Source organism: Bidens hawaiensis, unplaced genomic scaffold (genome assembly GCF_021521415.1).
Source record: "Bidens hawaiensis isolate Kalapana, Puna unplaced genomic scaffold, B.hawaiensis_p1.1 tig00003219_1, whole genome shotgun sequence".
Classification (NCBI taxonomy): domain Eukaryota; kingdom Viridiplantae; phylum Streptophyta; class Magnoliopsida; order Asterales; family Asteraceae; genus Bidens; species Bidens hawaiensis.
The window spans coordinates 2,508,868-2,520,037 of record NW_027491175.1 but is presented as its reverse complement, the minus strand read 5'-3'; the positions used below and the strand labels follow the sequence as shown (position 1 = coordinate 2,520,037).

The 11,170-nt window shown below is 41.5% G+C and overlaps 1 protein-coding gene across 1 annotated transcript; it reads left to right on the top strand.

The window, feature by feature from the left end:
• Positions 1–273: 273 nt before the first annotated feature.
• On the top strand, positions 274–1,183 carry LOC143622567 (uncharacterized). The gene is made up of 4 exons (XM_077093674.1): positions 274–346; positions 420–513; positions 589–803; positions 889–1,183. The coding sequence occupies exons 2-4, from the start codon at positions 423–425 to the stop codon at positions 1,030–1,032; spliced, it is 450 nt and encodes a 149-aa protein (XP_076949789.1). The 5' UTR covers positions 274–346; positions 420–422; the 3' UTR covers positions 1,033–1,183.
• Positions 1,184–11,170: the final 9,987 nt, after the last annotated feature.

Here is an 11,170-nt window from a genome sequence, read left to right as displayed (position 1 = left end):
AAATATGTTTTAAAATGTTTTCAGGAAAAGCACCCATAGATGGTTAAAGCTTTATAGACGGGACTGGACTGACAAGAGAACCATACTCTTGTGTTTAATAGTTTGTATATTAAAGTTTGTTTTAAACATATATGTTTTCTTGTACAATATATATATTTTTTCATAAAATAAAACGTCACCACGAGTGACAGGTTTTGGATGTAAACTGGGACCTACTCTGATATGAATTTTATAAAAGTATCATATATAAAAAAAATTAGGATGTTTCATAAATATTCGTCAAAAGCAAGTGTACACAAACTCCCGTGGGGGGGGGGCATCATATAGTAGCTATGGCTATAAAAACGTAATGCTTTATATTTTTACACACACACAAAATTATATACTTATTGTATGATCTAATATTTAATGTTATTCAGAGTATGAACGAGCTTCAAGTGTTTAAGAAAGCTCATTGTCGACCTGATGGGACTTTTGATAGTGCGGTGGCTGAGCAACAATATGTATGTATTTGTTAAAGAATATATTTTCAAATATATTAATATCTATCTATATTAATAATTTGTTGTAAAATACATAATGATTTAGGGAGAGAGATCCAGGCGCTAACCGAGCCTAATAGAGAAGGTAAATATGAAGAAAGTAATGAGCCGATTTCAAATGTGGCTGGAATATTTGAAAAGGTGTTAGGTCCTCGACGCGGCTGTACGAGAGGTATCGGGCCTAAACCTTCTACAACCGCATCATTGAGTGACGCGGATCAATGTGAGCAGGAGCAGACACAACAGCCATTCTTTACACCGGTAAATTTTTGTTTTTCATGTTGGATCAAAGTGGTTTCGTCAATTTTGACCCATGTTGATAATTATTTATTGTTTTTAATCATAGGCTCAACTAGATAGAATTTTTAGCGACCCGAAATATCTTGCTCGCATTTCACAACATAACGCCTCGGGCTCGGGCTCCTCCAACAAGGGAACAACGAACAATGATGATCTTTTGGACCAAGATACCATGGATGAGGAAGAATGAAGTTATTTTGGATATTTGTATGAATGGTTGTTTAAACGGTTGTTTTGTGTTTAACATTAACTATCTAAATGATGTGTAGCTAATTTTTATGATATATGTGTACGAAATCTGTTGGAACAGAATTATGTGTATTTAGAAAATTTGGGAACGATTCCGGGAATGCGGGAATGCAGGAACAGGAACAGGACAGGCCTGATCTATAAAGAAAGCTGATGTGTGCATCTGCAACTATTAGCCGCGACTTTTCTAATTTTTAGCAGCGTTTTTTTCGTTGCTATTATTTAATTTTTAGCGACGAATGTTTTATTAGCGGCGACAACTATTAGCGACCACTTGTAATTATCAGCGGCGAAACATGCCTCATTAGTTCACATTTAGATTTTGGGATTTGTATGAAAAGAGAACATATTTTCGGAGTTTGCCATCACAAAAATGTAAGTTCTAATTCTATTAAATAAATGTTGATTTAAGATGAAAAAAAAAGTTGCACGTATAAAAAAAAGAAAGAAAAAACATATTTGCTGATGAAAACGAGAAAAATCCGTAGTAGTGGAAAATCATATGCGTCTCAAGGAGAAGTGTTACACGGATATGAATCTAAATGACTTTTATATTTATATTTAATAAATACGAACCTCTTTTATAATTAACAAATTGATATTTTAACTAGATCCTATTTTGAGTTTTGACCATGCTTGTTTTGGGCTTTTAGCCTATTACAAAACCCAACTCAACCTGCCGTTTTTCTACTTATGTGCAAACGTATGCCAATTTAATTAGATTTTATTATGCCACTTGTTGTGAAGCTTGTTTAAGCTGTCACTTAAAAGCGTCACGTTATTGCTATACATGCAATGAAATTTTAAGTAACAAACCCTTTTAACACCAAGTTATGGTTTACCACGTTAGTGCCCCACATGTTACCATTACCGATTTACCGCCCTGTCAGCCGGCTAACTAGAACATGAAAACACCCTAGTCTTAGCGTCTCGACGCGGTGTGCACAACGTTTAGGTTCGGCCGGCTCATCTTTGCCTTCCCAAAAACGCATTGCTAAAACGTAAATCACATCGACTCAAAATAGTTGTTCCCATGGAATTGAGAAACATTAATAATGAATATAAGAGGCAACAATATCTAAAAGATGACAAAAAATAGGCATGTAAAAATAGACAACTATTCGTCAAGTCAAAATGGTCAATTTCAGTCAACCCACAAACACTTATCCAATTTTTAATCATACAAAAAAAAATGAAAAAACTACATTAAGATAAGACTATACACCCTAACAAGAACTCATAGAACACCTATCTTTTAAAAGTTGTTTATATTTTTTAATCTAAGAATGTTTATAACTTTCCCAAATATGATAGAAAATATCAGAACAAAAAGGGCACACAACTTTAGTTTACAAACACACACACAAATAGACCCATCAAAGGTTAAATTTTGACACAACCAGGGACCAAATCAGAAGCGCTACCAAGGAGAAAAATGCTCGTTGTTGCTTTACGTTAGTTCTTCATTTACAGATTATAAGTCAAGTATCGTGATAGCTAAATATTGAAGAGCTCCGGCTAATGATTGATAAATATTGGGATCAGAAAAAAGTAACCCATCAGTGGTGAATGAATTTATGGGGAGCGAGAGGAGTACTAATTGGTTTGGAGTCATTCAAATCCGTTCTCATCAATATATGGAGAAACATGAAATGGATCCGGGTTGGATCCATGTCGATGTTCCCCGGTTTTATAGATGAACGAACCACCGTCTTAATATTCTTCTCCGTTTGCTCGAGATCTGCCATGGAAAAGTGGGGGGAGTGAAGCTTACTGTTAGGAGTTTCCTCTTGTTTATAGACACAAAAATATGTATGGGAGCCAATGGTCCAAGAGAAGGTCATTCAAATAAATGAAGAAGACTACTTATATAGGGACTCAATGACTACCATCATGAACCCTAACCTTTATTGGGTCTGGCCCGGTTAGGGGCTACCTCCACAAACCCCCAGCTCAATGGGCCTAATTAGTAGACAATAATAATGATGTAATAAACATAATACATTAGGTAATAAATAAAATGTCGTACCGGGTTTGACGTACCCTATACCTACAAGTCTCCCAGTCCAGTGCTTCTCCTGGGCGTGCAAGCAGTTAGATGGAGTGCTGGACTTATGAGGAATACTCATGAGTGAGGAGCAGTGTTTTTTTTTTACCCAATGCTTTCAATTATGACCTTTTGCATGTGCGTCCACTTTGCTTCGGGTTGTAAGAGAGTTTAAATCATGATTGCAAGTTTGGCACGCGGGTCTTTTTATCATAAGATGACACGCATGTCATTAATTTGGTGCGTGGCCATAAGGGTTTTTATAAGGATTCCCAGCCTTTAATTTCGGTGCGTGGCCATATGGGTGTATTATAAGGTTCGCATCCTCAATTTGGCGTATGACCATATGTTTTGCATTAATATAAGCACTTGAATCTTTGTGCAATTTTTTAATGCAAATCTTATATACTCAAACTTTTTGTTTTATTTTACTTTGCTTTTGTATATACCAAAATAAATATAGGCAAAAAGTTGAGAGAGCTGTTTTGAACAAAGGAACCTTTCATAATAGACTTCAACCTTTGTTAAGATCAGTAATAAATATGATCTCAAAGTTGAGGGAGCTGTTTTGATAATTTGGATATTAATTCCATGTTCAGCTACTTTTATAATCGCCATAAGATGCTTCTTAAAAATCATTAATTCCACTTGCCAATGAGACGTCGAAGGCAAGTTGTAGGAACTGAATGAAACTTCTGCCCGAGTTTGCGGGATTGAGAAGATCATAAGATGAGCACGACGTAACACCGTGCGTGCATGTAGCTCGGCCAAAGTTGATTCGCCTAAAATCACGCATGACCTGCGGTTGCCGGATTTGATCTGCGGCTGCGCGTTAGTGAACTGCGTTGCCTGAGGTTGGTCCCTCAGTATGTAAGTGACCTTCCGCAACTTCGTCGAATGGTGATGTTTCACGCATGCAGGCGTACGCGGATCACCTTTTTATTTGTTTTTTTGATAAAGCGAACCTTGTATTTAAACTGTTGAACCTCACACGTAACCCGCGAAAAATGATCCGTTTGCACCCGCATGTAACCCGCGATGTTTGTGGGTGAACCGCGGTGAATAATGTTCCCATAGTTTAATCGCCAAACCACGAACGCGGCCCGTTATAAAATTTCCGAGAGTGTGCATGCAGACCGAGGTGACGGATTGTTGATCAGCGGTAAACGATCATGTCACCTTCCGTTGACGTTTCAAAATGGCGGGAGCTCGCAAGTAACATGCCATCGTGGCTACTATGGCGGGTTGGTCTTCCGTACCGTTTATGTGGCCCATGTTGGTCCGGCAGTGCCGCATATACAACCCGCCATGATTATTAATGGTACGGTGTAGCGTGTTTGTAACCCGCGGAGGGTGCATGCAACTTTTGAAAGACTATAATTAACCCCCCTGGACCCGCAAGCGACTCGCAGTAGTTAGAATTCGAATGGTGCGCGCATATAGCAGCAGGTGAAGTTAAAGTCTGGAGCGAGCATGGGCCCGTGGAGTTCGTTCGCTGTGGCCTGTTTTGAAGCATGCGGTGTTAGAGTTGGACCATTGCATAAAGTCGTATACAACCAGCCGTATCTTTCCTCGCGATCCACGAATTCCAGAAATGACACGCCATTGCTTTGCACAGAGCTTCACCTGGAGCACTATGGAAGATTTCTATCACCTGGAGCGCGCATGCAGCTCATCTTGGCTGAATGTGGATCCGCGGGAGTTCACAATGTAATTTTCGATTTATTGTTTGGCACGCATGCGACCCACTATGGCGGAATTGAATCGCCAGAGCGCGCATGCGGCTCGTTTTGGCTGGGCGTGGATCCACGGGACGCATGCGGCCCAGTATGGCGTGAACGGCCGGAATGTGCATGCAGCTCGTCTTGGCTGAGGGTGGATCCGCAGGAGCAGACAAGTGATCTGCGGTTTAACGTTTAGCGCACATGCGGCCCACTATGGCGGAGTTGAATCGCCGAAGTGCGTATGCGGCTTGTGATGGTCAGCGTCGACACGCTGAAGCTTGTGTGAGACCCGCATGACCATTGTTGGCACATCGGAGATTTGGGTCAGTACGCAGGAGCTCAGTAGAGACCCGCGATGACCGGGGTTTGGTCTACCGTCTATCGTTTGAATGCGACCCGCAGCAGTAGAGTTGGCTCACCATTTCTCGCACGCGGCCTGCGGTGGGAGAGTTGACTCGCCATTTACGTATCATTTGAGTATAAAGGCCAATGCACAAAGCTCAATGAATAATTTTCTATTGATCTTTAGAGCACGTGCATGTGCAGGTGGTAGCATGCTTCCATCTTGACCTCATGTCATAATTTGTGAGGTTGTCTTCTTGGGTGAGACACAGATGTGACCTCTTGTACATTTTATTACTATTATTTTCCTTTTTTTAAAAAGGAAAGCAGGCTCCAATTTTTATTAGATGAACCCAGATTTGAAAATTTCTTAACTTCAAATCGTTCCGACACTTTGAAGATATAGTCAAATCCTAGATCTAAAGAGTTTTCCCCAAAATAAAGTAGATATGGATATTTTTAGAGAAGCAGTTTTTATATCTAGATCTGTATTTTTTAGTCACCTATCTAAGCATTTTCCCCTAAGATTGGTGATATTTCTTCTTGTATACATCCAGATCTCGATTTTTCTTGAGAAGAAAAAATCATAGATCTAGAATATTTGATGAACATATCTGAGAATCGAGACGAAAAACAAAGAGTAATCCGTTGCCATGTACCACGGATGTCGTCAATGAAGAAACATAGAATGGATCAGGGTCGGATCCATGTCGATGTTCCCCGGTCTTCGATGTGAACGAATCACCGCCTTGATCTTCTTCTCCGGTTGCTCGAGATCTGCCATGGAAAAGTGGGAAGAGTGGAGCTGAGTGCTAAGAGTTTCATCTTTTTACAGACAGAAAAATATATTGGGAGCCAAGGCTTCAAGAGAAGGTCATTGAAATGAATGATGAAGGCTCCTTATATAGAGACTCCATGGCTACTGATGTGTTGAATAACACACTTATATTTTCTTACAATTTTATAATGTTTTAATGATTTAATATCAAATTTATGTAAGTTTAGGGGTTAAGTGCAAAGTTTTACAAAGTTGAAATGTTTTGTGTAGGTTATGGAAAGATGTGGAAAAAAGGCAAGAAAAAGAGAACTTGGAGGGTTTAAGTGTCAAAGTTTCAAAGTTTAATCAAGGCCCGACCCAAGCCCACAAGTTAGGAGCCTTGTATAATATTATATTAAGTTAAAATAATTAGTATTCAGCCATTATTCAGCCCCTAAACCCGAAAATACAAAACCCTAACTCCCTTGGCAGCCCTTGCGATCGCAGCTACAGTAGCCGGCCGGAAAAGAAGAAAAAAAGAAGAAAGAAAGAGGCGGCTGGTCTTTGTGACGGCTGGAGAAGGAAGAGGAGTCTTGGGGCAGCAGCTAGGGGCTTCAAAACATCACAAATCTCAGCCATAAACCTTGAGTATACATCCTTAAACTTTAATTATCTTTCAAGAACCCTAACTTTGATTGATTTGGTCTTTTGTTTTACATTGTTTTGCAATTGATTGATAGATTGACTTATAATTGATTGTGTTTGGATCTTGAATGAGTTTTATCATGTTTATATTGATGTTTATGATGTTTACTTTGATTGTTTGTGGCTGTCCAAAAGTGATGAGTAGCTAAACTTGTTTGTTCTACCTAGGATAGATGATTGTTGAGTAGTTTTAACTTGTTTAATGGATTGTTAATGTTCAAGACGTATATTATTGATGTAAAGTTTAACTAACCCATGAATTAGATTGTGTGTGATGGCTGTGTTTTATTTGTTATTACTTATAATCATCTTGCAGTAGTTAATTGAATCGGTTTTGATTAATTGATTGCTTGTTAAGCTCTTTACTTGGTGTTTTGGGTTTATTTGCGGGATGCGCAACCGTAGGGATAAGTGGGTAATATATCATCTAAAATCAGTTAAAATACACCTTCTTTGAGACCGAGAGGTGATAAGAAGTAATATTGTCTCGTTGCTTTTACTTGATAGAATTAAGACCGCGCGAGAGCGGGTTTTGTCTTGTCAAGTTTGAGTGTTTATGTGCAATTAGTTGGTTTAATTTGGGTTAAGTTAAATTGTTCCTCTATCCTTGGTTGCGTAGTATTCGTCTCCATTAGGATAGTGTGTCGGTGAGACCGAGAGGTGAGTCGTCATTTGAATACGTTAATAATTGTTTGTCCGGTTTGTTCTTTAAAATCAACTAAAATAAGTTAGAGTTTGTTAGAGAGACTGAGAGGTAATTTGACTTTCTTAAACAAGTTTTAGTTGTGTCATCTTTTATAATCGGTGTCTTGAATATTTTCAATCCGTTGTCTTGTTATTTCTTTAACATGATTCATTCCTAGGTAGACGTTTTTATTCATTGAATTTATATCAAAGTTTTCTTAAGGAGTTTTGTTAACAGTTTTCTTTTAATTAAGTTAAGTAATTAAATAAAATCTTAAAAATTAAATAAATATTATTTTGGTAAGTCTTGGTTAGAGTTTTCTTAATCATAAACGTTTTCACGTGTCTTTGAGTTCGACATCTGGACTTCCTTGATGCTATACTATTTATGATCGGTACACTTGCCGGTTTTGTGTGGTTTCTATAGGATTTTCGTTTTTATAAATTTAAAGCTTAATTGTGATTCGTTCTTTATTTATATTATACATTTTCACACATCAAGTTTTTGGCGCCGTTGCCGGGGACACGGTTAGAGGCGTATTAAGAACGACTCGAGTTAAGACTTGCTTTGTTACTACTTGTCTTTCTTAATTGTTTTGTTTGTTAGTTTAAAATAGTTTAGATAATTATAATTTCTTTTATTTATTTTAAATAGTTGTATGCGACGTACTCGATCTCTAGGACCACCAGAAGTTGAAGGATTTCCCGAACCAGAGAGAGAGCTTCTTGAGAGACGTCGTACAAACCGTCTTCTAGTTCATCTACATCCGTCGGTAATACATTCTCTTCTCCTACTTTATCTGAACCCATCGTTAGGGATAGGATTATGGCCGACGCACCACCGAGGAGGACAGTCGCAGACCGGGCCCGTCCGGTCGATGCTGGCGCGAGATCCAGCATTGCTCCACCAGCTATAGGAGTTCAAACGACCTGGCAGATTCCATCGAACGTTCTGAACACCATTTCCCATTCTGCTCAATTTGACGGGTTGCTCCACGAAAACCCGCATTCACATCTCACTCGCATCGCACGTATTTGCGACACGTTTCATATTGCCAACGTATCCGAAGACGCCATCAAACTCCGCATCTTCCCGTTCTCACTCGTCGATCAGGCGAGTCTGTGGCTTGAGTCCCTCCCACATGGATCCATTTCTACTTGGGCCGCCATGCAGACCCAGTTCCTGGAAAAATACGATCCTCCGGCTAAGGCCGCTCGTTTGCGTAACCAGATTCATTCTTTCCAGATGGAGGACACTGAGAGTTTCTACGAGGCGTGGGAGAGATTCAAAAACCTACTTGCTTTATGTCTGAACCATGACTTGCAGGACTGGGCGGTTGTTGAAAAGTTCTATAACGGAGTGACGTACGCGACTCAGAATATGCTTGACACTGCTGCAGGAGGCAACTTATTGACGACAAAGGATACCGATGAGTGCATTGTCTTATTTAACGGTTTAGCCATGAGTGGATACCAGCGACCACCTTCTAAGAGCACCAAAACCGTCGACGCTTTATCACGCGGTATGCATTCAGTCGACACGAGTACCGCCCTCGCGGCACAGGTTGAGGCGTTAGCGAAGATTGTGAAGGACCTGCAGGTGAAGAGTAAGTTGTGCGAGATCTGTAGAGGAGGGCATGATACCGTTCAGTGCCCTGTAGGTTTCCAGGAGGAGGTTGTAGACTATGTTAACAATCCGAACCGAAATCCTAATTTTTTTATTCTTATAATTCGGCTTGGAGAGGTAACCAAAATCCTAACTGGAGGAACGGAAATCATTCCGGCTTCCAGCTGCGTCAGAGTCTATTCTAGGATTCCGGTGAAGGAGCGAGTGGTGGGGAGAAGAAGCCCACGCTGGAGGAGATGATGGCACAGCAGACTCAGATGCTGTCGCAGCTTATGACTCGAGAGGATTCCCGTCACAAAGAGACTCAAGAGAAATTTCGGGAACACGAGTCATTCAGGAGAAATCAAGGAGCTTCAATTCAAAATCTTGAGCGTCAGATGGGAGAGATAGCGAATCGTCTGAATGAGAGGCCGCCAGGTACACTTCCGAGTAACACTGAGCAGAACCCGAAGGCCTTCGCGAAGGCGGTGACGACGAGGAGCGGTGCAGGGGCACGTAGTTAGCCAGTGAATCAGGGGCCTGCGGTAGATGTAGAGGAGCAGGTAGACGAGGAGATTCAGATGGAGTCTCCACCGGCCAAGGTGCATCAGAGGCGAAGCCCAGGAAGTACAGCACAGGCCGAGGACCAGCCATTACCCAGCACACCACCGAGAGTCTACAAACCTAGACTCCCATTTCCCGGGAGAGTCCGCAGGGATAGAGACGAGGAGCAGAACACTAAATTTCTTGATCTCCTGAAGCAACTTCACCTTAACATTCCATTCCTTGAGGCACTAACTCAAATGCCGAAATCTGCAAAGTTCCTTAAGGATATTCTTTCTAATAAGGAGAAGTTAGCTGAGGTCTCTTCCATCCCGCTGAGTGCTGGTTGCTCTGCATTTTTGCAGAGAAAGTTACCGGAAAAGATGTCCGATCCTGGGAGTTTCACGATTCCCTGCATCTTGAGTGATAATACGGTTGTTCATGCACTGGCAGATCTTGGTGCCAGTATTAATCTCATGCCGTATTCCGTGTATCACAAGTTGGGACTAGGCGAACCGAGGCCTACCCGTATGAGTATCCAGCTTGCTGATCGTTCTGTGAAATACCCCCGAGGGGTGGTCGAGAACATGCTAGTTCGTGTCGACAAGTTCATCTTCCCGGTGGACTTTGTCATCCTTGACATGAATGATGATGATAGTGTCCCACTTATCTTAGGCCGACCATTCCTTGCCACCGCACAGGCGTTGATCGACGTCTGCGAGGGTAAGTTGATTCTGAGAGTTGGGGATGAGAACGTCACCTTTGACGTTCGACAGTCACTGAAACACCCCAAGTCTGCTGATGACTCCTTATACTTCATTGATACCATCATGGAGCATGTTGGGGAGTTCCTCAGCGAAATTTGTGGAGGTTCTGCCTCCGATACCCAGATTCTCGATAGGGAGATTCCGGAGACTGAAATGGTTGCCATGACCAATCAGTCCTTAGATGACGACACCAAGTCGCATACCCCTGAATCTGGCGTGTCTGCCGAGATCGTACGAGACGATCCGATGGACCGACCTTCGGTCGAGAGTCCTCCTTCCTCCTTAGAGCTTAGGGATCTGCCTGCCCATCTTGAGTACGCATTTTTAGATGAAGAGAGAAAGCTTCCAGTTATCATTGCATCTGCTTTGATGGAGGTCGAGAAGGAGAAGTTGTTGAGGGTGCTACGAGAGCACAAAGAGGCAATTGCATGGAAGATTATCGACATCAAGGGTATCAACCCTTTGTTTTGCACTCATAAAATCCTCATGGAGGAAAATTTCAAAACTGTCATCCAGCCGCAGCGGCGGCTCAATCCGAAAATGCAAGAGGTCGTAAAGAAGGAGATCATTAAACTCCTTGATGCGGGGATCATTTTCCCCATTTCTGATAGTGCTTGGGTGAGTCCAGTCCAAGTGGTTCGTAAAAAGGGTGGTATGACTGTCGTCACCAACGAGAGGAACGAGCTTATTCCCACGAGGACTGTGACGGGATGGCGAGTCTGCATCGACTATCACCGACTGAATGATGCCACCAGGAAAGACCACTTTCCTTTACCCTTCATTGATCAAATGTTGGAGCGTTTAGCGGGTCAGCAGTACTACTGCTTCTTGGATAGTTTCTCCGGGTATTTCCAGATTCCCATAGCTCCCAATGACCAGGAGAAAACCACTTTCACCTGCCCTT